Source organism: Mixophyes fleayi, chromosome 5 (genome assembly GCF_038048845.1).
Source record: "Mixophyes fleayi isolate aMixFle1 chromosome 5, aMixFle1.hap1, whole genome shotgun sequence".
In the NCBI taxonomy this organism is placed as follows: Eukaryota; Metazoa; Chordata; class Amphibia; order Anura; family Limnodynastidae; genus Mixophyes; species Mixophyes fleayi.
Window position 1 is genome coordinate 275,656,802 of NC_134406.1, and position 14,765 is coordinate 275,671,566.

Consider the following 14,765-nt stretch of genomic DNA (forward strand, 5'->3'; position numbering starts at 1 on the left):
TGTTCCGCTTACACCACCAACAGCCGGCCCTGTCATGCTTACACCACCAACAGCCGTGCCTGCTGCCCCTACACCATCGACAGCCGGAACTGCTCCCAATACACCACCAACAGCCGGATCAGCCCCCTCTACACCACCAACAGCCGGCCCTGTTCCGCGTACACCACCAACAGCCGGCCCTGTTCTGCTTACACCACCAACAGCCGTGCCTGCTCCCCCTACACCACCAACAGCCGGACCTGCTCCCAATACACCACCAACAGCCGAGTCAGCCCTCCCTACACCACCAACAGCCGACCCTATTCCACCTACACCACCAACAGCCGTGCCTGCTCCCACTACAGCAGTGACAGCCGGACCTGCTCCCAATACACCACCAACAGCCGGGTCAGCCCCCTCTACACCACCAACAGCCGGCCCTGTTCCGCTTACACCACCAACAGCCGGCCCTGTCATGCTTACACCACCAACAGCCGTGCCTGCTCCCCCTACACCATTGACAGCCGGACCTGCTCCCAATACACCACAAACAGCTGGCCCTGTTCCGCTTACACCACCAACAGCCGACCCTGTTCTGCTTACACCACCAACAGCCGTGCCTGCTCCCCCTACACCACCAACAGCCGGACCTGCTCCCAATACACCAACAACAGCCGAGTCAGCCCTCCCTACACCACCAACAGCCGGCCCTATTCCACCTACACCACCAACAGCCGGCCCTATTCCACCTACACCACCAACAGCCGTGCTTGCTCCCCCTACACCATCGACAGCCGGACCCGCTCCTAGTACACCACCAACAGCCAGACCTGCTCCTAGCACACCACCAACAGCCGAGAGGAAGTTATAAAAGCAAAACTAGAGCGATCCTGAGAGAACGTGAGTCAGCCAAGGAACGTTAGTGTGAGAGACATTTTCTATTCAGAAAAAAGAGCAATATTACGTAAAATAGCCTCTGTTTTGCCCTAATGTTGTACACACGATTACATGCTGTTTCTGCTCTTACTGTAAAAGTGGCCTTTTGAGGTGAGGATTAAAGAAACTATTAAATGATATACTCTCTCTATAAGTTTCATTCATATTCCCTTAATGATAATAAGGTGATTTACAAGCAATGTTATTCATTGTTCTACTGGTTTATGGATAGAAAAAGACTGCCCAAACCACTGACAGCTGGCATGTGGAGAGATCTGATGGCGTTAAACGGGCATGTGTGGAGGTCTGTGGCACAGCTAAGAGCCATGTGGGAAGAGGTAAAGGGCATATGGGGGCATTTTGGGGCAAGTAAGGAGCATGTGGGGGTATTCGGGAATGAGTGAGGTGGGTTTGCTGAGGGTGTTCTTGAGATGTTTTTTCATTCTCATTGTGCAGGTAATGTTTGTCCCTTTAGGATTGGCTGTATATATTATACATTATAAACTGCGTTATTTGTGTTATGTACTGTGTTAACTTAATTCTTGGCTCTCCATAATTCATGCATCTATACATTTTTGAAACAGGCCCCAACATTCCAGGATCCAGACAAGAAACCAGCAAGTTGTGAAGGCTGCAATAACAGGTAGGAGAGAACAACATAGTCCACCGACATGGGAGGGGCATAGCATGCGTTTGCTCCATGCACGTGGCTCCGATGGGGGCCGAGCATGAGGGGGCCATGCCTGTTTCCTTTGTACTGGTCCCCACATGTTCTGATGGCAGCCCTGGACATATAGGTATAAACACCAGTTACTAAGCTCATTAATACACAGACTTTAATATATGCATATATTAATGTCAAAAAGTGGTTTTACTTGCTCTTTAAACTACCATAAAATGTTTAGCAAAATAATTTTTAAGAAAAAAACAGAATTTCGGAGCATAATGTTACTTTTTAACCATAAATCAGAAGAATATTTTCCATGCATCTCAGTTGTTTGACCTTTGCACCATTGCGTTATGAGGTCACTACTGTTCTATAAGCTGCACCCTGTAAGTTCAGACCCGTATAGTATGACTCAGTTCCTGCCTGTCCTGAAGGAGCAGCCGGATGATATCAGCACAGGAACAATGACACTTTCATGAAAGGTTGAACTTAATGCACATGTCAATTTTCAACCTTAACAACTGTGTGTTATCAGTCAGCTGAGCCTGCGTCTGCCTCCAATAAATGCCAATATGTGTATGAAATTAACACACCTGGAAATACCTGTTCTTTACCCTGGATACAAGGCAAACACCATTGTTGCTAGATTAGCTGGTCAAACATTCCTATATAATTTTATTTTATGTAAAAAAAATGTATTATGTACAATGTCTAGAAAGACTGAGTCACTAAGCCTGTTCTGATAATGTGTGTTTGAGGTACACGCCTGTGTATTCAGTATGATGAGCAAGATCTAGATCTGATTTCCGATTAGACCAGCTAAATACTGAGACATCCTGAACTCACTGATCTGGGAATGGAGCAGGTGATGGACAGTAGTTAGGATGGTCTCACACTTTAGGAGGTGAGAAGACATGAAGTCCATCACATTCAACCAGTATATCTTCCAAGTGTCCCAAGTTAGGTGGGACAGTCCTGGTGTTTGTGGGGACTGTCCTGCTGATTAGGACTTTTGTTCTGATTCCAAGACAGTTGGGATAGATGCTCCTTCAATGCCACATGTACCAGCGTTACCTACACATGACATTAAAGGGATATTTTCGGGGGAGGAGACTGGGGGTGACCAAGAGCATCTAAAATGCAGGATACACCATGGGAGTATGTGTTAAGGCACAATAAGCCATGCACATGCCCCTTCTCATTTATGAGCTGCTGCATAGGTGATACACCAAAAGGATTATTAGTTTCCAAGAGAAGTGGTATAGAGAATAGTAGATTGCTTAGCACTGACCCTTGTGGTCTCCAACCAACAGAGGAAGTGGAGAGGAGGTGGATCCAGAGAAACAAACACTGAAAGAGCAGTTTGGTAAATAGGATGAGAACTAGGATAGGACCTGAAGACCTGGGGATTGTAGCGGATGTATGAGAGTGGTCGACAGTGTAAAATGCAGCAGAGAGGTCCAGGAGAAGTAGAAGTGAGGAAAGGCCTCTAGATTAAGCAGTGATCAAATTATTGACAACCTTACAGTGCAGTCTCTGCAGAGTGTTGATAACAAAATTATTGGGATAACCTATTGGCAGGTGTCTATAACAGGTTTCAGCGGGATGTGAGAAGGAGGTGAATCCACACGTCAGTAACTTTACCAGGAACATTGGTTTAGTATAACAGGATACAGGGAAGTAACTGTTGCACAGCATACAGGGTATATACCGTACAGGCTTGAGCAATAGTCTTGTATAAGACAGTATTCAGTAGATCTTATAGGACACAGGTTTTATAGATAGGCATTTTCAGTGGAGGTTTGTACTACACAGCAGTGTAGTACATTTATTCAGCACATATAGTACTTGGGAGGCTGAGGCACATACGTGCAGATTGTTATATTACTGGCACATACATAACTTCTTACATGCTGCTGTTATTACACTCAGCCGGACACATACAAGCAGCTTCTACGTAGCGCATGCGCATTAGCGCTGTGCGGTTGTAATTCGACAAGGCCCCACTTCCTGTCCCTAGACCACCAGGGACGAACGGAGACAGAGCATAGCGCTCCTCTCCCAACAATAATCATGACTAAAGGGGGTGCGATAGGTTGTGTGAGGAAAGAAAGAGTGCGTGTAATTCTCTCAAGAAGCTTGGAGAGACGGGACGGTAATTTGAGAGATAATAGGAGTATGTGATTTATTTACAGGTGTGAGATTGCCTGATGGTGACAATCTAGTGATGTGTAATGTAGAGTATTTCAATTACATCATCAAAGTCTCGTGGCTGAAGGCGGAAACATTGGGGGTAGGATGTTTTTATAAATGTACAGCATTTTTATCCATTCATTTCCTGCTGCTCTGTTTTTCCAATGAGTGGGTGCAGACAGGAATGACCCAAGTACTGTCAGATCAGGTATAATCTTACTTTAACAATGTAGTGAGTTTGGGAGATGCACAATACAGAGAGTCTTCTCATTACAGTCATGGCCAAAAGTTTTGAGAATGACACAAGTATTGGATCTCACACAGTTTGCTGCTTCAGTGTTTTTAGACATTTTTGTCAGATGTTACTATGTTATACTGAAGTAACATTACAAGCATGTCATAAGTGTCAAAGGCTTTTATTGACAACTACATTAAGTTTATGCAAAGAGTCAATATTTGCAGTGTTGACCCTTCTTTTTCAAGACCTCTGCAATTCGTCCTGGCAGCTGTCAATCAACTTCTGGGCCACATACTGACTGATGGCCGCCCATTCTTGCCTCATCAATGCTTAGAGTTTGTCAGAATTTGTGGTATTTTGTTTGTCCACCCACCTCTTGAGGATTGACCGCAAGTTCTCAATGGGGTTAAGGTCTGGGAAGTTTCCTGGCCACTGACCTAAAATTTCGATGTTTTGATCCCTTATGGCAAGGTGCTCCATCATGCTGGAAAAGGCATTGTTCATCACCAAACTGTTCTTGGATGGTTGGGAGAAGTTGTTCTTGGAGGATGTTTTGGAACCATTTTTTATTCATTATTATTATTATCATTTATTTGTTAGGCCACAAGGTATCCGCAGCGCCGCACACAGTACTAACAGTAGACTATACAGGGTGAAACCATACAGAACAATGAACAAAAAGTACCAATACTTCAGAAACTCCGGCTAGTCATATGCAGTAAAGACGGAGCGGAAGAACAGGTATGGAGACAGGAGGGGAGGGGGCCCTGCTCATACGAGCTTACATCCTAAGGGAGGGTAAACAGACCAGGCACAAGAGGAGCCAGTTGAGGCAAGAGGAGAGCAGGGAGGACGAGCTAAAGGGAGGAGATGGGGGTTAAGTAGATGGTTGGTAGGCTTTGAGGAAGAGGTGAGTTTTGAGTGCACGTTTGAAGGAGCACAGAGTAGGAGAGAGACGGATGGAACGAGGGAGGTCGTTCCAGTGAAGGGGGGCTGCATGGGAAAAGTCTTGGATTCTGGAGTGGGAAGAGGTGATAATAATGGAGGAGAGGCGGCGGTCGTTGGCCGAGCGCAGGGAGCGGGCAGGAGTGTGAATGGAGAGGAGGTTAGAGATATAAGGGGCCGTAGACTGGAAGAGAGCCTTGTAAGTGGTGGTGAGGAGTTTGAAAAGGATTCTGTAGGGGTAGGGGAGCCAGTGTAAGGCAAGGCAGAGAGGGGAGGCAGAGGAGGAGCGGCGTGAGAGGAAGATGAGTCTTGCGGCCGCATTGAGTATAGAGCGGAGGGGGGAGAGACGGGAGTGGGGGAGGCCAGTGAGGAGGCGGTCACAATAAATGGGGCGGGAGATGATAAGTGCGTGGATGATAGTTTTGGTGGCGTGTGTTCTTAGGCAAAATTGTGAGGGAGCCCACTACCTTGGCTGAGGAGCAACCCCATAAATGGACTCAAGATGAGCTCTCCCCTGTATTATACAGCTATACTCTGAGGCAATTCAGTATATTACCCATACATGACAACTTGTAAGATCCGGGGGAGAGGTCATGTGCATACTTGCCAACTCTCCCGAAATATCCGGGAGACTCCCGCATTTTGCGAGAGTCTCCCGGGCTCCCGGGCGAGTGTGGCAATCCACCGCATCTGGATAATTCTGCCCACTTCCTAGTGAAGTGGGCAGAATTAAGTCCCAAACGCCGCGATTCCCGGTGAATCGCGGCGTTTGGCCCCGCCCCCCGCTGTCAAATGACGCATTTTGCATCATCACGTCATAGGGGCGGGTCCAAAATGACACCATTTGGAGCCCCGCCCCCCGTTACGCCCACCTCCTCTGCAGGCTCCCGGATTTCACCAACAGAAAGTTGGTAAGTATGGTCATGTGACATGGGGTAGGAGGAGGGCGTGGTGACGTTGTGACATTGTCGCATCACCATAGCTCCCTGCCCCCACTATAAAAAGCCGAAATTCACGGCATTTAATGGAGGTGCGGAGCTTAAGGTTGTGATTAAGTCCCCCCTCCCCTCCATTCACTGCCATGAATTTTGGCAAATGCGTGAGTTTTGCCTATTCTTCCGGGAGTCCGTGAGGACTCCCAGAAATTCAGGAGCCTCCTGGGAATTCCGGGAGAGTAGGCAAGTATGATATTACCCCCTGACTGAGCTCTTCTCTGTTTTATAGTTATATTCTGAGGTAATTCTCAGTTCTCAGTACATTTACCTTGTCCCCAATCATAATGAAGTGTCATGGAGTATGCTGGTGCTCTCTATCTCTCTCCTCTCTCTTTCTCTCTCTCGCAACCAATAGTGTATTTGGTTAATACATAAATAGTATATAATCTATATCTTATCTCTTTTTTTGTCGTTTCAGGGACTTATCGATGTACTCGGCGATCTGCTTTTCTTCCCTGGATGTATGATCTAGCTCAATAGCTCATATGGTAATTGACTCCTTCGGTCTGACCTGCCGTGACGTAGACCGGGCGGAGAGCGCTGATTGGTGGTTGCTGCTGAGCGCAGTGCATCTCGGGAAGATGGAGGACAGTGTGGGGAGACTGGAGGGAGAAGCGCTGAAGAGAAAGGAGAGACTCCGGGAGCTGAGGAAGAAGCGGGTGAGAGAGTCTGTCAGTGCCGGGGTCACTGCCGGGGTCCCTGCTCCATGTGTGACCGGCTGCTTAGTATCACTGCTCCCTGTGTGACCGGCTGCTCAGTATCACTGCTCCCTGTGTGACCGGCTGCTCAGTATCACTGCTCCCTGTGTGACCGGCTGCTCAGTGTCACTGCTCCCTGTGTGACCGGCTGCTCAGTGTCACTGCTCCTGTGTGACCGGCTGCTCAGTGTCACTGCTCCCTGTGTGACCGGCTGCTCAGTGTCACTGCTCCTGTGTGACCGGTCCCTGCTCAGTGTCACTGCTCCTGTGTGACCGGCTGCTCATTATCACTGCTCCCTGTGTGACCGGCTGCTCAGTGTCACTGCTCCTGTGTGACCGGTCCCTGCTCAGTGTCACTGCTCCTGTGTGACCGGCTGCTCATTATCACTGCTCCCTGTGTGACCGGCTGCTCAGTGTCACTGCTCCCTGTGTGACCGGCTGCTCAGTGTCACTGCTCCCTGTGTGACCGGCTGCTCAGTGTCACTGCTCCCTGTGTGACCGGCTGCTCAGTGTCACTGCTCCCTGTGTGACTGGCTGCTCAGTGTCCCTGCTCAGTGTCACTGCTCCTGTGTGACCGGCTGCTCATTATCACTGCTCCCTGTGTGACCGGTCCCTGCCCGGGGTCACCTCTCCCTGTGTGACCGGCTGCTCAGTGTCACTGCTCCCTGTGTGACCGGCTGCTCAGTATCACTGCTCCCTGTGTGACCGGCTGCTCATTATCACTGCTCCCTGTGTGACCGGTCCCTGCCCGGGGTCACCTCTCCCTGTGTGACCGGCTGCTCATTATCACTGCTCCCTGTGTGACCGGTCCCTGCCTGGGGTCACCTCTCCCTGTGTGACCGGCTGCTCAGTATCACTGCTCCTGTGTGACCGGTCCCTGCTCAGTGTCACTGCTCCCTGTGTGACCAGTATCACTGCTCCCTGTGTGACCGGCTGCTCAGTATCACTGCTCCCTGTGTGACCGGTCCCTGCCCGGGGTCACCTCTCCCTGCGTGACACAGCTCAGTCTGTGTCTGTAGATGTGACCCTCTGCTCATATCTCTATATATTCATATGAACATCACAGTATCACTGCTCTTGTTTTGTATATTAGATACAATTCTATATTACATAATGTACTGTGTATCTGCACAGTGTCACTGGGTACAGTGCTCAGTGTTATATAACAGGATAGTGACATCACATGTTTATAACTCCTATATAAAGTATTAAACTATAGGGATAACATACAAACTGATGGCTCCATAGAGATACTGGTCATTGTACCGGATCACTATCCTCTATTTTGATATGGTCATTATCTAAAGTTTGGAGGCTGAGCTATGTGATATTGTGTGGGCACCTTGTGGTGCTGAGAGTCTCATAGGGTGAGGTACGATTACCAGTAAGTGAGAAGATCCTGGGCCCTATTTATTACCCACTGCAAAATATGAAAGATTGTTTTCAATCCTCATCACATAGATAAGGATTGAACTAGCTTTCATATTTATTAAAAAACCTCCACAGGAACAGCCGTTCTGAAAAACTGCTGTTCCTGTGAAGTGCAAAACTTACCACTGTCTCTGCACTTCCGAAGAAGTATGCGATCCACGGGGGTCCTCTTCTCACTCCAGTGTGCATGCGCCGACTGAAAACCTTGGGCATGAGCATAAACATCCTGCACTGTATAGTTGCAAAGAGCGGTGACAGGGAGGGATCATGTGATCCCTCCCCACATGCGCTGTGTGACAGGGAGGGCTTGTGTGATCCCTCCCCACATGCGCTGTGTGACAGGGAGGGCTCGTGTGATCCCTCCCCACATGCGCTGTGTGACAGGGAGGGCTCGTGTGATCCCTCCCCACATGCGCTGTGTGACAGGGAGGGCTCGTGTGATCCCTCCCCACATGCGCTGTGTGACAGGGAGGGCTCGTGTGATCCCTCCCCACATGCGCTGTGTGACAGGGAGGGCTCGTGTGATCCCTCCCCACATGCGCTGTGTGACAGGGAGGGCTCGTGTGATCCCTCCCCACATGCGCTGTGTGACAGGGAGGGCTCGTGTGATCCCTCCCCACATGCGCTGTGTGACAGGGAGGGCTCGTGTGATCCCTCCCCACATGCGCTGTGTGACAGGGAGGGCTCGTGTGATCCCTCCCCACATGCGCTGTGTGACAGGGAGGGCTCGTGTGATCCCTCCCCACATGCGCTGTGTGACAGGGAGGGCTCGTGTGATCCCTCCCCACATGCGCTGTGTGACAGGGAGGGATCGTGTGATCCCTCCCCACATGCGCTGTGAAGCTCAGATCTTCGGAGCAGAGCTGAAAACTATAAAATACAGTAATGTATGCCAGCCTGAGCTGGTGTATATTAATTTGAACAAGTGGGAATTTTGTAAACTTGTCTCCATACACATGTATGGGGACTGATCTGCATTTCGAAGGAAGGGTTATAATCGTCAACCTTCCCACTGAGCAATTTATAGCTGGAGCTTTATTGATTTTACACTCCATACAAAACATATTTATACTGTGAGTATTTCACATTGAAGCTGAGTAAATACACACTCCAAGATGGTTTCCTGAGCAGCGATCAGCAAGCAGGTCTCTGATTATCATCCTAGTCTTCATTTAAAATTTTATTATTACAGAAAAACTCCCATGATTCCAATGTCTTAGTACATAGAAGAGAAGTGTAACGTGTGGAACTATAGCAGTCTTGGCCAACCTGTGACACTCCAGGTGTTGTGAAACTACAAGTCCCAGCATACCCTTCCAGCAATAAGCTGTTAAGTATTGGCAAAGCATGCTGGGGCTTGTAGTTTCACAACACCTGGAGTGTCACTGGTTAGCAAACGCTGAACTATAGCAATACAGATGCAGAAGTTTCCTACTCCCAGCACAATGTATCACATGGTTACAGAGATGAACAGTATAGTGTTATAAAGGGACTGGCTGCGTGCAGCTCTTCCTGTGTTATAAATAACTTTCCCTTGTATCTGACAGATAGAGAGGAGGGTCTGTGGAAGGAAGTGCGGGGACCTGTGGAGAGAGATAGGAGCTCCCAGCTCATTATATGGCTCATTCTTTATGTAATAATATTCTGGCTGTTGTTTGAAGGGAACATTTGAAATGTTCTCTCCTGGTACAGAAGATGAGGCAGATCTGTGGCCGTTTCCTTCCTCCTCTGTCGTTATTGTTCGTCTTCATTGCATGGAAAATACTGTTTGGCCTACATATTAGAGATATTATGATAACGTTTTCAGATGCTTTGGTAAATGGCTGTTGCTTAGAATTTGACCACAAATTGCAAACAATGTCTCCCATGGAAACAATGGGAGTTTTAGGAGGCGTTCATCTGCACCCACATAAGATACAAAGTTTTACTTAACTTCAGTTAATCCTTATCCCCAATCCATGTAGATGAAGAATTGCACAGATATTACACATCTGACAACTATGTTCATGTTTAAAGCTGAATGATACCCCAATTAACATACAGACTTCTTGCTGATTAATTATTATTTTCGTTTACATTAAAAAGAAAGAGGACAAAGCAAATAAGTGTTTACATGCTGGTTAGTATTTTCCTGGACTCACCTATCCAGCAGCTGCTGATCTTAGCTCTGTGTGAGAGGAACACTGTAACTCTCTATAAAATCCCTTAATTAATCAGACATTACTGGAGATCAGGATGGGGTCTGTGTGGGTGCAGAATGCACTAAACTCTATAGCACTGTACAAAATGACACATTTTGCAGCCACATCTTGTAAGATGCTCAAGTACATATGTAAAAAAAATAAAAAAAAATAGACTTGCACACTTAGTCTAGTGATGCCCGTGCGTTCTGTCAGCTCTGCACTGAGAACCATATACAATTGCATTACAGACCCAGTGTCTCCTTGGAGGACCACTAATTCTCCATAAAGCTCTGTATGTGATGGTACATTGTAGTACTATAGCTCATTAGTGGAGTAGGGCAGTCTGCAGATCTCCATACAGACGTGGGTCTCTAAACCCATCATATATGGTGTCCGCAGATCTCGGCTGAATGTGACGCATGTAATGATGCAGTTGCCAGCTAGTTAGCATGATTCTCATCTGTCAGTAGGTCTGTCGGAGATGTGACTGGTTTTATGATTTCTCTTACAGACCCGAGAGGAGGACGGTGTTGGCGGGAATGTTCCTGGAGAGGAGGAGGAGAAACACAAGTCAGTATATTTGGTGCTGTTCTGAAACGGTTATTTCATGTTCCTTTGCTGTTCTTCTCGTTCCTGTACAAAGTCATCCTGGCCAATAGCTCTCATTTTGTTCCTGAGCTCCCGAACGCACGTTTTCTACTGTGAATCTTGTAGAAAATCGACGTTTAATAGATGATGAAGTCCCCACTCCAAGCCAGATGCCACTTGTGGCTGGTCCATCATCTCTGGCTGCGTGTTGATGGGGGCTGGACACACCGGCCTGTCACTGTAGACAATATGAAAATAAGGACAGTCCAGGCGTATCCTCCAGATAGATAAGGGCAGCAGCCTGGATTATTTAAAGGGACAGCGGGCTAACAAATGGGTGTATCAAAATATAACCAAAGCTGTGCATTGTTAATTGAATTGTTTAATTTACATATTGCAGAATACCAATATTGATGTTTATTAGAACATTGTCTATGTGTTCCCAGAGAACTGAAACTGAGGAATTACACTCCCCAGGACGAGCGACTGAAAGAATGGCAGGTACCCCAAGCCAAGCCGATTTCAGGTGGGCATACTGCTGATATATGTGAATAATATGCAGGCGCTATATAAATACATACTCAGACTCCTGCTAAACCAAACTGATACATAAGACTCTATACTTGTTTATTATAAACTCCTGGAAATATCTATATAAATGGTGAGTTCATCACTGTGGTGTTCAGTAGGGAAATGTGTGTATTATAACGACTAAGGCCCCCAACTGTAAGTGATTAGTGATAATGTCACCTCGTATCTCTGACCTGTATATAAGAACTCAGTCTATGTCCTGTGGTGCTATATGGTCACATAACTCCTTATCACTTACATTAGGGAGTGCATTGTTCCATATGTAATTTGCTTGCAGCAGAATTAGTACTTTAGTCCACTTATTTCCATGTGACGTGATTCTATAGTGTATAAATCTACTCTATTGTCCGTATCATGTGAATTGGATGGAGGGGGCAGATTCAGTGGTATTCTAGCAGTATAAAAATGAAGATGGCAGCTGCCACTACGTCTACTGGAAGAATAAAGAGATCATTGTAACAGCTCTGTCCTGTTTCAGCAACAGACTCCCACATTGGTGTTTTCCCAGTAACTATGTGTAGATGACACCCAACGTTTAGAGAAGGTGTTATATATGTCATTATAAAGCCTCACAAAGATATCGTACAAAGCCGTCACTTCCGATAGATAAAACGGTAAATTTGTACTAACATAAGGAACATTTTACCCTCACAGTGCATTAGATGAGTCCATGTATCATCTTGTGTTATTATTGGCAGCCAGTAACAACCGTACATATCTCAGAGCAGTTATGCTGGTTGTCACATGGTGTTACAGCGCTGCCAAGAGATGGTATTCCCACTGTCCTCTAGTTTTACCAGTAATACCAGGGGAAGAGGTCTCCTTCCCTCTGCAATGAGAAAATTAGGTGTTTATAAAGGTGATGCTGACCCTCTAAGGCTCTGTCATAAATTCTACATGCCTCAAATGTACTTTTTTTTTTTTTTCTTTTTTTTTTTATCTTTTCCATTTGGATTCTGCTTATTTTTCTTTTAATTTGGTATCATTTTGCCCCCTAGTGGAAGAAAAGGTGAAGGACCAGCTTGAAGCAGCCAAGCCAGAGCCCATTATTGAGGAAGTTGTAAGTACAGATTGATTCATGTAGGGATGTAGGTCTGCAGCCTGTAATGTCTGGTATGTAAGGAGGAATAGAGGGGGGGATGTAGGTCTGCAGCTGCTTATGTCTAGTATGTAGGAAGGAGGGTTAGGGGGGGGTTTGTAGGTCTGTTACTCTCTGGTATATAAGGAAGGAGGGTTAGGGGGGGTTTGTAGGTCTGCAACTGGTAATGTCTAGTATATAAGGAAGGAGGGTTAGGGGGGTTTGTAGGTCTGTTACTCTCTGGTATATAAGGAAGGAGGGTTAGGGAGGGATTGTAGGTCTGTTACTCTCTGGTATATAAGGAAGGAGGGTTAGGGGGGGGTTTGTAGGTCTGTTTCTGGTATATATTTTTATATATTTTTTTTTTATGTCTTGTAGGATTTGACTAACCTCGCTCCAAGAAAACCAGACTGGTGAGTGCTTCTTACTCAGCTAGTGGATAAGACTGTCCCCCTACCATACAGGTTACAGTGCATTATGAATGTTTCAGTGTCTAGTTAGTACAGGATGGTTTATATACTTGATTGGATAGAGACCCCCCCCCCCCCCACTGATAATTGTTCTACCACAGCCTGAATTGTGAGAGTTTTCACACATGAATAAGCTTTTACAGGTAAGATTTGTGACCAGTTAAAGGAATTATGGGACAGGCTACAATACTTACTCTCTTAACCAGATAGACTTAGGTCAGGGAGACTTTGAATTAATCCGTCGCCTCTTGGTGTAGACTTTAGATATTTGGACATAGAAGAGCTCTCTACTCAGAATTTGTCTCCACAAAGGGTTATTTGCACTAAGAAGAATGTATTGCCCCAAACTGGTTACTAGTACGTAGAGGTGCGTGTGAAAGCCAGATCCCAGATATTGGTAGCCGTAAACCCTCCTGTAACACTCCCCTCTTGTATTTAGGGACCTGAAGAGAGATGTGGCCAAGAAGTTGGAAAAGCTGGAGAAGAGAACACAGCGAGCCATTGCAGAGCTGATCCGTGAGTTTACACCTCAGATATTGATCTCTAAAATCCAATTTTGTATCTTCTGGGTTCTGTTATGTTAAAGCAATTGTAGTATTTTTTTTTTGCTTACTATGCATATAAAATAAAACTTTCCTTAACAGGATTGTCTGCTTCTAGATACCCTCCCCCACTTTATGTACAGAATCACCCAAACCTCATATAGAAAATAGATGTGCAGGCCGCCTGTAGACTGGTTCCTGGATCAATAGAGCAGAATGTGGGACACGTCTATTCTGTTTCACTCCAGATTACATCATCCTGCTTTGTAAACTCTGGGAGTTGGCTCCTCCTGGGATTAAGAACCAGCATCCACCAGCTGCTGAATGGTGGCGAGTACATGAAGGGGGAGTGTTGATCTATGTTCCTATCATTTTCCTCTTTATCCCCTCAGGAGAGCGATTACGGGGGCAGGAGGAGAATTTGGCCTCTGCAGTTGCGACAGCAAAGCAAGAAAACGAAGATTCTGACTGAATTCTCTGCGCAATGTGGACCGGAAACTGCCCTAAGATCAGACCGTGTGACACATTCCGCCATATCCGCCCTCCACAGGGCTCTCTGGCAGAAGTTGGGTTTGAGTTGGGAAGAGAAAATGGGGTGGTTTTAGAACCCAGAATATGATAAGGAAATTGCTTGGGGATGATTACTCCCGTCCTGAGGTCACTGAAGTCACCGACCAGCGCTCGGTGTATGATCAGTCCCAGACTGCGGAACCTTATGTGTTTTATCATGAGGTTAATCCTGTTCTAATCACACAGATAACCTGTATATATTGTTTTCATATCTTTTTTTTTTTTTTTTTTTTAAATAAACTCAGTCTAAAATACAGAAGTGTTGATGTTTGTTGGGAGTGGATTCAGGACTATATCTCGTGTGTTTGACACCTGTCGTGAATCATTTACACACCTGAAACCTGGACCTACTTGTGTGTAACAATCCATACATTGAAATATTGGGGCATCTCCCCAGGTGTAAAAAAACTTCAATATGTCGAACTGAAGACTCCTGTAAAAATGTTTCTTGGTGTTGAATTAACTCATTATCAGAAACATCATCAGAGCTGCACAGATTAAATTAGTTTAAACTTGAGAAGTTTTATGGTTGGTTAAAGTTTGCATAAAGTCTCAATCATTGCCATTGTATTGGCTTTTACTGGGGCCAGAACATACATTGAACTTATTCTTCAAAACAGAGGACAAACAGGAGTTGAAGTGAGCAGGAATGGAGGCAGCAG

At 46.2% G+C, this 14,765-nt stretch overlaps 1 protein-coding gene across 1 annotated transcript; it reads left to right on the forward strand.

Moving 5' to 3' along the window:
* The first annotated feature begins 6,479 nt into the window (after positions 1 to 6,479).
* Positions 6,480 to 14,328, forward strand: CCDC12 (coiled-coil domain containing 12). The gene is made up of 7 exons (XM_075214176.1): positions 6,480 to 6,612; positions 10,776 to 10,834; positions 11,299 to 11,378; positions 12,442 to 12,503; positions 12,900 to 12,934; positions 13,431 to 13,507; positions 13,926 to 14,328. The coding sequence occupies exons 1-7, from the start codon at positions 6,535 to 6,537 to the stop codon at positions 14,003 to 14,005; spliced, it is 471 nt and encodes a 156-aa protein (XP_075070277.1). The 5' UTR covers positions 6,480 to 6,534; the 3' UTR covers positions 14,006 to 14,328.
* The last annotated feature ends 437 nt before the right edge of the window (positions 14,329 to 14,765 follow it).